This window comes from Camarhynchus parvulus, chromosome 1A, assembly GCF_901933205.1.
Source record: "Camarhynchus parvulus chromosome 1A, STF_HiC, whole genome shotgun sequence".
Taxonomy (NCBI): domain Eukaryota; kingdom Metazoa; phylum Chordata; class Aves; order Passeriformes; family Thraupidae; genus Camarhynchus; species Camarhynchus parvulus.
In genome coordinates this window covers 9,815,850-9,830,386 of record NC_044586.1, presented here as the reverse complement: position 1 = coordinate 9,830,386, position 14,537 = coordinate 9,815,850, and the positions used below count along the sequence as shown (strand labels likewise).

Genomic DNA, 14,537 nt, shown 5'->3' with positions numbered 1-14,537 from the left:
ATGCTCATGTGCTGCATGCCCGGCGTGGCTTTCGTGCCCGCTCTGCTCGTCTGCTGGTCCTCGGCCGCCTTCATCATCTCCTATGTGATCGCCGTGCTGGCGGGGCACGTCGAGCCCTTCGTGCCCTACATCAGGTGAGGCGGGGGAGCGGCCGAGGTGCGGGCTTTGTGTGAGTGTGAGACCATGGGAGGTGGCCTGAGGGGCTTCCCGGAGGGAATGTGGGGTCCCCAGGGGCCTCCCTGTGACAGAGGGACACGCTGGGCACCCCCAGCACCCATCACACCTCTAGCACCTCTGGGAGCCACAGGACACAGACGCTGGAGACCCCATGTAAAAAAGAAAGGACATGAAAGTTTTCTGCTGCAGCCAATGCAGGCCTAATGCTAGAAAAAGTTTACAATTACGTGGTGGAGGTGTAATTTTGTTTGTATAACTCCAGAACTAGGCCAAAATGCACCAGACGGTGACCGGACTCAAAGCCCTGTGATGGCTTTTGCAGTAAACACATCTCCACAAACATGCATTTTTTATATTTCATTATAGGACCAATGGGTTTTAAAGACTTCCCAACAGACGCCTGGCATCCTTTTTCTCTAACCTTTTTCATTTAAGTGCAATTCTGTGTAAATCATTCTTTATGCATGGCTTATGTTAACGTTTAAATCTAAACTATGAAAATGTTAGTGTTTATTTCTCAATAGATTGAAGGTTAGCCAGAAATCCAAGAGTGTCTCTGATTCTCTTGGAAGATCTAAACAAAGTTATAAAATATATCCTTCTTAGCCAGAAGACCTAAACAAGGTTATAAAATATATCTTTCAAGATGAGTGACCATGTTGACAGGGGTCTGAGGATGAGGGAAGAGACAAGGATCTGACTCCATGTTTCAGAAGGCTTGATTTATTATTTTATGATATATATTATATTACAATTATACTAAAAGAATAGAAGAAAGGATTTCATCAGAAAGCTAGCTAAGAATAGAAAAAACAATAACAATAATAACAAAGGCTTGTGTCTTGGACAGAGAGTCCGAGCCAGCTGGACTGTGATTGGCCATTAATTAGAAACAACCACATGAGACCAATCACAGATCCACCTGTTGCATTCCACAGCAGCAAATAACCATTGTTTACATTTTGTTCCTGAGGCCTCTCAGCTTCTCAGGAGAAAAAATCCCAAGGAAAGGATTTTTCATAAAAGCTGTCTGTGACAAAGATGCATCTAGACCTAATTCTTTGAAGGACTTTTTGGACATGCGCAGTTTCAGAAGACTGCTAACCTGATTGGCACATAGAAGAAAATTTGATTGAAAATTAGGGTTTGTCATCATAGGCAAGAGCAAATGACACCACAACCCACAAGATAGCTGAGCTTCATTCAAATTGAGCCAGAGAAAGTTGGGCTTCATGTTTATATTAGCAAAACTTTTTAAGACTCTCTGCACAAATCTGGAAAGCTCTTGGAAAGCCTTGTTCTTGTACTTGAACAAATACCCTACTGCTCATCCTTGATTACACACAAAGCTTTACTAACACAAAAGTGCTTGTGATCAGTGCAATTTATCCAGTATTAACTAACAAAAATTAATCATTTGACATAATTGTACATGGTTTGTGTTCAGAAATATTTTGAGATCCTGTAGTAAGAAATTTGACAAATTATGTTTCTTATATTGAAGCCATGTCATATAATAAAATATATGAGAGAGCAGGATGTGGTTTTTTATATATAGTTTTGTTTGCAGTTAAGTTTTTGACAGCCCAGGTATCTTAATTGTGTCATTCTTTCTAAAAGGTATGGACCAAACCTTTAAGTCACAACTCCACAACTCTAGTGAATGTATCACAGCTGCCACAGTTATATCAACTTCATGGGATAGCTCCCTTTAAACATTGTTCTTTAGCTATGAAATCACAATAAAAGTCCATAAAAAACCTAAACAAAACAAAGACATAAGAGGCTGCACCAGCGACTCCCACTCGCATTTCAGTCCCTCTGCATTTGCTAGCAAAACTTTTTAAAATCTTGTTTGTGTTACATCCTTTTAACACCACATTTGGAATAAGAGTATATGTTGGCCATTGGTGAAACACCTGCAACAATTCTAAAGGCATGTGGTCTAAGCATAAGAACTTCCTAGAAGATGCACTTAGGAATAAAACAAGGTTTTCTTCCACGTACTCAGGACAATAGTCATACCATATTCATATTCTTAATTTGCAGGTCATTGCTTTAGCCTAAGAATACGAATCATGTGATTGAGAATGTGATTTAGTAAAACTAAGAGTGTTAAAAAAAGAGGAAGAATGTTGCAACCTTTCAGTTGTGCAATATCTTAAAATGAAGTATAAAAATTAAATAGAGCTCATATGGGGAAATTCCAGTTACACAAAGGAAAAAAATACTGACATACTTGAGTTCAACGTTTCTGTAATTCTTACACTCATTCCCCAAGTACTCTGTGTATGCCTTGAAGTAACATTAATTTTATTTGCTTACAATGTAGCAGTTGTTACAGGGAGAGACCACACCTAAATTTGTCATTGAGGCTGTGCTAATGTCCCATCAAGTAAAGCATATAAATACAATTCTTGGTGGATAAAATGAATATGATTTTGTGTTTTCTAGCAGCTGAATCCTAAAAGATGATGAGGTTGTGCCAAAATTAGTCCTGTTACTCACACTGCTCAAAATCCAAACTAATTTGGATGTGCTGGGATGGCTGTTTGCTTGTTTGAATTCTCAGTGAAAGTATTTGCTACCAGTTGGTACCTCTGGAGAAATCAGAATCCCTGTAGGTGGAATAGAATCTTCCTATTTTAAAAATTTGGGTCTTCAGTTTGAAGAGAAATAGTCTATGATGGCTCTGAAGAAAATTCAATTACGATGAGTCTTTTGGGCCTAAAATATTTATTCCTTGTCTCCTTCACCTTCTTGTCTTTCCACTCTTCAGAAGACTGTTCATTTTCAAAATTCTTCTGCTTGAGATGGTGACACAAATGCTGTCATTTTCATACAGGGTTCCTCATCTTTTCCATGGTGGTTGAGCTCACCTATGCACCAGCTCAAATAAGTGAGCACATTTTTGTTTCAAATATGCCATTTCCTTTTGTCTTTTTCGTAAAAAGGAGGGGACTGTCACCGATCCTTCTTTTGGTAATATTTTTTTTTTTTCAAAGCAGCAGACTTAAAGAAAAATTAATATGAATCCAAGTATTCATTTAGCTTTTTTAATGCAAAATATAGCATTAAGAAGATTGTGTCCTTAAAAGTCCAGCGCAGTACTTTTTAAATAGATTGTGATATAATATTCCTGGTATGAATTTTCCTTACAACATAATCTAAGATTGTTGAGTTTAAAAATCCCCAACAGCAAAAATCACTTATAAACCTTTATCTTGAGAAAATACTTTGTTAAAAAATGGAGTTCAGCGCAATTTCAGGTTATTTGGTTTGCTCCTACATTGTGTTCCAAGAACTTCAAATGGCTTTCTATGTGTGTGCCAATTCCATTCTCCGCTCACCTAAAGCCCTTCAAAAGCTTTGAAGTGATTACAGTCCTGTACTTACCACAGAGTGGTTTCTGATTTGAAAAAGTCCTTGAAGATTGTCACAAGTGGCCCACATTTTAAATGGACTCCTTTGTTGTGTTAATGAAAACACTGCAGAAACAAAAGGAAAAGATGAAGTTCAAGGTTAAAAAATGGTGCAAATGAAACACACATTAAGATTATTTTCAGGTGTGTCAAATAAACAAACAAAAAGACTCAGTTTACTGTTTCCATCAATTTCACTGTCAAAGAGAAACAAGATTAATACAGACTACCAGCTGGAACAAGTCTTCAGAAAGCATTACAGCAAGAAAATTCAGGTGAATAGGGATTCCCAATGCCTGACAAGTTGTAAGAACTTGTCCAAAATCTTGGTCCAAACTTTTGTTTTCTGAGAATTTGGAACCAATCTAGTAAAAAGAAATATATGAATTTTCTCTATTTTTTCTCCATCAGCTTTTAATAGAAAAAGATCCTACCTTCATCCTAAGCTTCCTCCTGTTGCTGATAAATCATCTTAGCAAATTTTGTTAAACAAATCCTTCTATAACATAGAAGGGGTTTGAGAGCAAATATGAATTTCTAAAATAATCAAGTCATTTGAGATGGCCATACTCTTCTGTCCTGAACTTCACAAAATTGTCAAAATCCTTGAGAGTGATTGCTAAAGTAGAGAGTGCTTTCTCTTTTGTGTGTGAAGAGCATTCATGCTGAGGTCATTTTGGCTGTACTCAGTGGTAGCTTCAGAATCTTAGCACTGAAACCTAATCCAGCCTCACTGCTGGAATGAAGAGTATTCATTTTCTTGCATGACATAAAAAAATATCCCTAGCTAGTACCCACTTGTCCCATTATACACAGAATCAACAAAGGTTGGAAAAGACCTCTGAGGTACTGAGTCCAACCTATGACTGAACTCCGCCATGTCAACCAGACCATGGCACTAAGTCCAGGCTTTCCTTTAGCATTTCCAGGGATGGTGACTCCACCACCTCTCTGAGCACTAAGTTTTGGCATTAGCTAAAACCCTCATGTGTTCACATATTGTCACAGACAGCTTTTATGAAAAATATTGTCCTTAAGATTTTTCCTCCTGAGAAGCTGAGGCCTCAGGAACAAAATGTAAACAATGGTTATCTGCTGCTGTGGAATGCAACAGATGGATCTGTGATTGGTCTCATGTGGTTGTTTCTAATTAATGGCCAGTCACAGTCAGCTGGCTCGGACAGAGAGTCCAAGCCACAAGCTTTTGTTATCATTCTTTCTTTTCTATTCTTATCTTGCTTTCTGATGAAATCTTTTCTTCTATTCTTTTAGTATAGTTTTAGTATAATACACATCATAAAATAATAAATCAAGCCTTCTGAAACATGGAGTCAGATCCTCGTCTCTTCGCTCATCCTCAGACCCCTGTAAACACTGTCACAACATATCTGATAGCAGAGTTTTTGGGTGCCTCTGTTCAAACACACTATCCTGCCTCTTGGTACTGCCCAGTAACTGAAAACTTAGCTCACACTCAAATTATGTAAAGATTGAAGAACTAGATGTTTTCCATTGGCTTGACCAACACAACTCGATCAAATACATATCAACTGGTTGTATGTTAAACAAGAAAAAAATGGACATCAGAGAAGAAAAAATAGTAAAAAGAGGTGGCAAGATCATAGTAGTACTGTTCTTTCAACAGAGCACTCACCTTCCATAGAAGAGTTCTGCTTGAGGGGGTTTGAGCTCACGTACTCCCAGGAGTATGTCCATTCTGTGAGGGAAGGGCATTCTCTGGGGTGGGTGTTTGCACTTATGTAGGGAAAAGAGGGGAAAGGACTCTGTGGTGAAGGTGTTCCGTTTTCTACAAAACAGATGTTTTGTGTACATTATGTCTTTCATACATATAGATGTGCATGTAGATATGTAAATAAATTGTGTAGATATTCTCACACTCGTGCTCCCTCTCTCTGTCCCAGTGAATTTCTAATTATTCCCTGTAAGTGTGAAGTGTTTCATCAGAAGAGACTTACAACACCTTGGAGATAGAGTACTCTTAAGCTGTATCTACATTATTAAATTAAACAGTTCCTAGGAACATTCCTGGGCATGGAACACATTTTCTCTCATAGGGTCAAGTCCTTTTAAAGAAATTAAACCAAATTCTCTCACATCTTAAGATAGTGACTGCCATTGGATATATTTTACTCTACCACAGTGTTAATTCAGCAGATAAAAAGAAACATTAATTCTGAAATGTCATTTATGTAATCATGTCATTCATGAACAAAGTACAGGTCTGTCACATCTTTGCATATTGCATACTGAAAAAGAAGAAATACAATTCAAAGCATATACTCTTAAAATATGCTTTCTTTTTGAAAAGAAGGATTCTCTACTACAAATGGTGCAGCAGAAGATAAATTGCCTTACACACACAGAAGAGGTTCACATGAGTTCTACCTCTCATGGGATTTCAGTTGTCTCATTTATGTTTCACAGGTCTCAATTAACTTTTAATTTGTCTCTCTTCCTGCTTTAGCGACACTGGAACTAAACCTCCAGAGAGCGGTGTCTTTGGTTTTATGATTAATATTTCAGCACTTCTAGGTATGTATAAGGCATTTGGGTTGATCAGAATGAAGAAATGAGAATTAGTGAAAAATTAGTGCCTGCTTTAATTACAGAAATGTATTCAGTATTCTGCAGAAAAACTTCTCCACAGTCAAATGGCGGTATCAGGTAGATGTAAGTAGTGCCTGGAGAGCTGGGTCCTTAGGAGCAGTTAGTGCAGGCTCAGAGGCACTTGTGTCTCTTCAGAGCACCTCATCAGTGCAAAGGAGTCAGCACACTGGAAATAAAAGTGGAGCAAAGATGGCATAATTACTCTGCAAAAACTCTGATGTAGGGAAATTTTAGGTTCTAAGATGCTGCAATAAAGGGAAGAACAGTGTTGAAGCAACACCTGGTTTTCTCCACAATGTGCCTACTTCTCTACAAAATAACTGAGGTGAATCAGGAAGTTTGGCACTTTCTATTATCTTCTAGAGGATGGAGGATCAAGAGCTGTATATCTCTGTATGATGGCCTTAAGGCAAACTAAATATATTTTACCTTTTATAAGAGCCTTGTTCAGTCACAATCTGGTAGTGTTTAATGTAATCTCATAGTGCCTGGGCAAAGTTACCTGATTTCTTTTTCCATCTGTAGATAGGTTGAAACTGTGTTCTGTGTTATGGAACTGTGCAATTCAGTCTACAGCTTATTATATCCTGAAGAACCATGATTTCCTAATTCAGTACAGGTGTTTGTCAGGAGTGAACTGCAATTTAGGGCCAGACTCTACAAAAAGGAATTAATTCTTCAGACCATCCATCAGAAGGAGGTGTAGTTCTGGCACAAGACTGCATCTCAGAGCAGAATAAGGCCTCCCACTTGCAGCTTATGGTTCTTATCTCCCTGTAACATCTGTTCCTAATGTGGAATGGCAATGCCTCTGTGCCCAAAACACCCAGGAGAGTGGGATTTAAATTAGTGCTATTCTTGAACTGATGTGCATTCAGTTCTAGATAGCAATAATATGCAATTTTAAGACAAAGATAATGAATTTCCATCTGAAAGTTCATCTGAATTAACTTCTTCATTCCAGCAGAGTTAAAGATGATGATATTTATTGTATTATGTTTATAATTTTGTTCTGCATATCATGTGTTACAGGAAAAGGTTGTTAAAATGTAATCAATATGTGAACATTGAACAAAACCTTTTTTTTTGGTTTTTCCAGCTTCAATTACAATGTACATCAGATATTTATTGATAGAGAAGCAAAATGAATCATCACACTTTGTTAGGTCTTCATGCAATATGTTTACATTATGTGTGGGATTGATGGGCTGCACTGGAATGGGCATAGTTGCAACTTTTCAGGTATGGCCATAAATTTTATATCAAAAATGGAAATAAGATTGTTTTACCATTAAAAATTTCAACTAGATAACAGTGATTAACATCCCCATGTGGAGCCTTGGAAAATGGAGTAAGAATGCCTTTCTTGCTCTTGCCTTTTTTCAGTAACTTTTCAGGAACAGACTTGTTTCCTCCCTATACAAGAGAATTTTGCTTGTGCAGTTATGCCATTGAGGAGTTTTCTGTGTGCTTGTCTTGTAACATGTCTCTACTATATGGATTTTTTTGCTGTAAATTTTTTTCTGCGAAAACTTGAATGTAAAAAACTTTGCTATTCCAAGTTTAGTTTGCTTATAATCAGGTAGGGCAGAATAAGTCAGACTAACAAAGACATCTGCATTTTTGGCTGAATGATGGCATACTCACCAGCAGAATTTTCTACAAAATAAACTAATCTTATCTGACAGGTTAGAAAATTGAGCACAATATCAGCCTGTTAAACTTTTGAGTCTGTAGGAAATGGCATAACATGTTTTATCTTTTGATAGAGACATGTAGAACTACTGCTTACTTTGCCAGAAGTAAGTATCTCATTACAAACCAAAGTTCCCCCACTCAATGTCTGAAAGAAAGTTCAGTAGGGAGAAAAAATACTGAAACAAATTATTCATTTCACCTTTTCCAGTGAGGAAGTGTATAATAAGGTAGATTCTGACACAAATATTAGGACAATTGCACTGAAAGCTTCAGCCTAGAATCAAGTTAAATTTAATTGGCAGGTGACTGGAGATATTGCCTTAAAATCTGTGGAAACAGCTGCATTATTTCTTTTAAAGGATGGTCTACCTTGGAACATTTTGTTAAATACCATTGTGCTCATATAGTGACATGATGACATACACAGAAATTGAAAATAAAGATTGTTGGGCCTTTAACAGCCAGTGCAGTTTTACATGTAATGGAAATGATATTTTCAGACAAAAAACCCCTCTGCCTTAGGATATAACTTGCACTTTTAGACTTTGCATCCAGGCAGTGTGTGTGGATTGCAAATACCACGGGTACTGTAGTCTATTCCAATAATATTTTACTTTAAAAGATCCCTGTTCTTATTGATAAGATTTATATGTGGCACAAAAAAAAATGTGCTGGATGATGCCTGACTGAAATAGAAACCAAACTCGGCTTCAATATGGAAAAGACAAATCAGGAATGTAAAATAATTCATGAGAGTCAGGGATGCAGAAACTTTGATCCTAATGTTTCCAAAGGGATTCCTTGACAGTTATAACACTGGTTCTTATCTAATCTCTGTTGTGTCTCATTGCCAGTCCATAAACTCCTTCCTCACTTAAGTTCTATTTCCTCTGCTTTGGCTCTGCTTTCTGTGTAAATGCAGTTTGTAGAAAGGGTTCTGGGCATAACAAGGATCTAATCTAGCTAAGCATCTGATCTAGAAGATTTTCAAGCATCCTTAATTGCCCAAGAAACTGGAAATGGTGGCTTGCAAGCCTTCAATCTTTTCACTGTATACGTACAACTAGTGAACAGTACATTCTGATCCCTATTTGCCAATAGAATAACTGAAACATGAACAGGATGTGAGATTTGCTCAAGGTCAGGTGATGTTTCAAGTCAGGAGACCAAAGCAAAGCTGGAATTAGAAATTATTCCCTTAGTATTCAGTCTAGTTCCTCTAATCAGTATGCCATGCAGAAAATTTACATTCATGTGCACTACCTGCTAGTTTCTTCAGGTCATAGCAGCTAACCATTGTGCTGATTCCCTTTCCAGGAGCTGGCTGTTCCCAGCGTCCATGACATAGGAGCTCTGGTGGCCTTTGGCTCGGGTGTTGTGTACATCACACTTCAGTCTATAATCTCCTACAAGTCCTGCCCACGGTGGAACACTTACTTTGTGTGTCACATAAGGATGGCCATATCTGTCATATCATGCATTGCTTTCATTCCCAGTATCCTTTATGGTGTTTCCCATGGATTTCCCTTTATGTGCTCATGGTTTTCCTTTCAAGTTAAATCATTGCTGATAAAAAATAAAAACGAGGTCACACTCTTTACTTAGGGCTCTCTAATGTGTATAATACAGCATGTCGAGACACCATCAGTAGCATAAAGATGAGTTTTGGGAGCTTCTAAAAAGCCTTATCTCTTATTTCAGTGGTATATTTAAAACCAATATTCCAGTGTTTTTCACAGAATCATCCACTAGTGAAGCTAGAGCAGTTTTCCAACTTCCTTCACTCGAAGGGAGGAAGGTCTGAAAAAGGGAGCCACTGGTTCTACAACGAACTAAACACAGAGAACCTAAAAACACGGGTGGCACACAAGCCTAAGCAGATGATTTGGATCATGCTGCTTGGTCCTTCACCTCAACAGTCACCTCTCTTAAAGCCACACTGCACAACTTCCTGGCTTTTCCCTTGGCATCCTATAATTAGTCATCTCACTGATTTTATTTGCCTTGGGTGATCTGCCAGTGTTGAAAAGTGACTGCAGCAGCTCATCACATGAGCCAGCCAGCCACAGCCTGCTTTTGGTTCCAGCAGCTGTGAAAGGGCTTTGGAAGAGGGCCTCAGTCCCGAGAGGAAGTTGTACAAACTGATCAAGGCACTTATTGTGCATCACTGGAAACCAACATTGTTCCACTTCCAGCAGTGCAGGACTCTGCTTCCATGGTTCTTGATCACAAATGTCACCTAAGTTTGGAGTGTTTCCCTTAGTCTCTATACTTTGAAAGAGCCTACAGAAACCTTCATTTGTGCAGAAATGTGTTTTGATTGCTGTTACCACTTGCCTTGTAATAAGGTGTTTCATTTAATTGTATTCTTAATACCTTGATTTGATATTTTGGCTGTTCAGGGTCTCCTGTGCTACAGAAGAGGAAGATGATCTGGGTTTTGTTGTTTTTGGTTTTTTTTTTGTAAGCAGACATTTTCATATTTACTCACTGATATTGTATAGTTTCCTTTACACTGTTTTTCCCAGTGATTGTGTTTGCTTCAAAAATTTCCATGACAAAAATTGATTGGACTCCAGGTGAAAAGGTAAAATCGTACTAGGTAGCCACCTTACCTTGTGTGATATTATTTGGAGAATGCTGTTATATTTATCCTAAAGCACTACAAACATGTCAGAGACTTCAAACAGCACATTATCATGAACAGATCTGTGCAATGCTGGTTTCCAGTCACTTCTTCATTAGAAAGATGTCTGCGGCGTGCGTAAGAAAATTTGTCATGGGTGATCAATCTTGAAAGAGTTAGACTTTCATTTTGACCAAGAACTTGAGAGTTTCCCATAGAAAAAGACTACCAGAAAAAAAAAATCTGGTAATTAGTTCTACTTCCTTTTATAGTCAATTTTCTTGAAAATTAACTTTTCACATGAAACAAAAAGTGGACCGATTTAATTCTGTAGTTTTTGAAGTTTTTTTCTCAGTTTTTTAATCATTCTTTATTAAATAGTCTTGGATACTGTCATAAATACTTGGACTATGACCTAAAACATCCTAAAGTTCATTTTAGGTATTTGAATTGATTTCTGTGTTTTCAGAATGGCAACTAGGAAAACTAATTTTTCTTTTTGGGCAAATTTTTCTAAAAGGAGGTATTAAAAAAAAAAAGGTTAAATAATGCAGAGAGTATATCCTGCTTGACAAGCTTACGAGCTTAATAAGAGCACAGTTAGCAAATGTACCACAACCAAACAGTGGCAAGGCAGCTGTGAGATAAATCTTTGTAAATTAGACAATCTTAGTAATATCTTCAGGGGTTTTGTGGGTTTTTATGTGATGCAAAGATGAAAAAATGGTTTTACTGAAACAAATTGTGTATTTGGTGATGGCATGTTAAGAAACACTTTGGATTCTGTTTGCATCATGTGACATAGGTTTTCAATGAGAGTCTTAAAAGTCTTGTCAGGAACTCTCATTGAGGGTAGCCTTCCATTTCAAAACATGGTAAGGGTTTGCTCAGAATTACTGAGCTCAGTGGCTCTGAGTGAAAGCTTGGAGCATGGGCACATCAGTAATCTTAATGCAACAACTGAATGTTTTCAGGTTTATATTACATTCAACCTGATTTGATACTGTGCTAATTGTAGTTTTCCTCTACTGCCTTTGATGGTACTGCACAAGACTTAATGTAGCACATGCACCTTGATAAATTTACTCACTGTTCTGGAAAAATAAAATGTGAATTGACTTTTATACAGCAGGGATGACAAGTCATAAATCTTACTTGTTGAATTAACAGAGGGAAATGTCTATATCATTTCACCCTTATTTTATTTAGCTGTTTAATCTGAAAATTTGTTTTATATCTCATTCCATCAGGATTATACTTACCATTTTATGAGTGCAATCTGTGAATGGACAGTGGCCTTTGGTTTCATCTTCTTCTTTTTAACATACATTAGAGATTTTCAGGTTGGTATCTATATATTTTAACAGTGACTAAGTGCTATGAATTATATAACAATGCAATAGAAAATTACCATTCTTTACCTAGATAGATGCATCAAAGCTATACAGAAACAAATGTTACCAAGCACAGAAATTATTTCTGTCTACATAATGAATATTCTCCCCCTTTATTATTAAACATAAAATTCAGTTTAATAGTTCAATGTGTTTGTTCTTGAAAATTAATAGCAGTCAATTATTTACCACTCTTTTTTGTAGAAAGAGGCCCTCTAAAGGTGACATAATAACAAAATAAATGATGCAACTAAAACTTAATTTCTTTCTGCCTGAATGATTTTATATAATAATCCAAAGCATTTCAATCATTGATGTTTTACACATTTTGCTATATGTTTCCTCATAGTGCAAAGAATATGAAATAGTTTTTGGAAAAGTATTGTCACAAAAGCCTTCTGGTTTGGGTAGCTGGATTCAGAGTTAGCATGTATTTTGCTAACCAATAGCAAACATTTCCAGGTCTGTTTAATTTTGACTTAGTACTGAATAGACCATGGCTGTTGGGCTTTTCCTTAATAAATAAATAAATAAATAAAATAAGCTAGGTTCAGCAGAAAAACCACTTCTTTCAGAAAAAGACCCCAGTTGTTCCAAGTTACACAACACATGATCTTAAAGGCTTACAATTGCCTTCTAGAACTGATAGAATTATTGAAAAACCATTCCAAAATGTCTGTATCATTTAATGCATGATTTCTGGGGGGATGTATTTATTGCCAGTCCACCACTCTCTGATAGCCATGTATATCATGGCATCTCTTTCATCAAAGATCAGACTTTTCCCTTGGAGACAGAGATTTGCAGGACAATGCAGTAATTCTCAGAATATTTATCAACAATCCTTAGTTGATAATTCTGCTTCAGACACATAAAAAACTTTTACTAAATATAAATATTATGAAAATAAGAGAAAGTCATGAAATTAAACAAAATGTAATTGTGGCCATTTTAAGTTACAGGCTATGAAATAGCATGAATCCAAGGTTAGTGTTTGTCAGTGACAGAAAGATTTTTTAGATTCTATCGTCTTTTTGTCATAACCAGTGCTGAGAGAAAAGCAAATTATTAATTCAGAAAAAAAATCCTGCCACACTCAAAGAAAAATAAGATTTTTTTTCTAATTTTCCTTCAGTATTTATTTCACTTTAACACTTTTTACTTTTGTTTTGTTTCATCTCCTTTTACTTTATATCACAGAACTGTAAAATTAAATCATCCTAAGCTAATTTTGCTTTATTTGTCTTTCAGAGATTTTCTTTAAGGATATCAACAGAAATACATGAAGAATTCTGATAGTGAAAGAACAATATTTTATATCTATGAATATTCTAGGTTTCTTTTTACTTATAGAAAAAGTGGCAGACGCACAAGGATTGACAAGTTTGTATTAAGAACTCATGCCATTAACTCTGCACCAGCAACCACTAACAGATTTTAAAAACTTGGAGCAAGGTTCCTCCTCACTTTTTGCAATATTTTGTAATTTTTATATGGTTTGGTATATTAAAAATACTGCAATAAAAGCAATATCTAGAAGCACCAGAAAATCACTCAAGGACTTGATCTCCTCATCTCTTCCATTTTGGACATATCTGGACATATCTGTACTTTTTAATTTGCTGTAGTGTGGTCAGAAGCATTAGTTTTAAACTTGAGAAAGTACATTTTGCAAAGAGAGAAGTGTAAAGGTAATGGAAATCACTGGGACTGAATTCCTACTTTGTTAGGTTGCAAAGGCTGGAGAAGATGGTAAGAGCAAGAGTGGGCATCTTTGTTTGAAGAAATTTGAAGTTAGTAAATGGCAACACTATGCTACATATTTCTGATACTGGGCACTGCAATGCAAATGCAAATCCTAAGAGAAATTTAAACAATATTGCTTGAAAAATGTTTTCTAATCATCACTGCAGTACATGTTGTAAAAACCACCCCTTTTTCCCTTTTATGCACTGATGGCCACAGGAAACAAAAGATGGAAGTGAGACTAGAAAGTAAATTTACATTTAAGCATGATGTAATAAAGAGAACTCTTACAGCAATTTCGTTAATATAAAGCAGAATTTTCCAGCCTGTGTTTTAATCTACAATGGAGTGAAGAAGGTCTCAAAAAAAGTCTTGGGAATGAATGGAAAATAAGAAGAGGCAGTAGTTTTCAGGTACTTAAAAAGAAATATATTAGCATTATATACATAAAACTGAATTAAAAAACAAACCTGGAGAGCATCTGGAATGAAGATATTTGCTGCTATAGACTTCCTTCTGTAATGAAAGACTTGGAAAGGAACTAATTGAAAAGTCAGATGTTACAAGTATTTGCAGGCAAAATGTTCTTTCATGGACTGATTCACCACCTCCATTCAGTGCCTTAACCACTTGGTTGTGAATTACGTTCCCTGAAAATGACATTTTCCACGCTCTATCACAGTTTATGCAGAAATATTGATGATTTTCAGTTGCTAATATCCACTAACTAATGTGTGTTTGGAGAGTGATACCTTAAGATTAGTCATCCGTTAATATTTCTTTTAATGTGTATTTTAAACTGTATTAAATTCAGCTGTTTCACAACTTAAAGAGTTGATGTTTTGT

General features: G+C 36.4%; 1 protein-coding gene across 1 annotated transcript; it reads left to right on the top strand.

Moving 5' to 3' along the window:
* On the top strand, positions 1 to 13,406 carry DRAM1 (DNA damage regulated autophagy modulator 1). The gene is made up of 7 exons (XM_030960503.1): positions 1 to 134; positions 6,085 to 6,152; positions 7,327 to 7,469; positions 9,243 to 9,420; positions 10,454 to 10,512; positions 11,802 to 11,894; positions 13,197 to 13,406. The coding sequence occupies exons 1-7, from the start codon at positions 1 to 3 to the stop codon at positions 13,239 to 13,241; spliced, it is 720 nt and encodes a 239-aa protein (XP_030816363.1). The 3' UTR covers positions 13,242 to 13,406.
* The last annotated feature ends 1,131 nt before the right edge of the window (positions 13,407 to 14,537 follow it).

What these genes read in the sequence shown, in the direction of transcription:
- DRAM1 (XM_030960503.1), top strand. Translation starts at nt 1, where the DNA reads ATGCTCATGTGCTGCATGCCCGGCGTGGCTTTCGTGCCCGCTCTGCTC. An exon ending in GCATAGTTGCAACTTTTCAG is followed by an intron (nt 7,470 to 9,242) that starts GTATGGCCATAA and finishes TTCCCTTTCCAG; the next exon opens with GAGCTGGCTGTTCCCAGCGT. An exon ending in CATACATTAGAGATTTTCAG is followed by an intron (nt 11,895 to 13,196) that starts GTTGGTATCTAT and finishes TTTGTCTTTCAG; the next exon opens with AGATTTTCTTTAAGGATATC.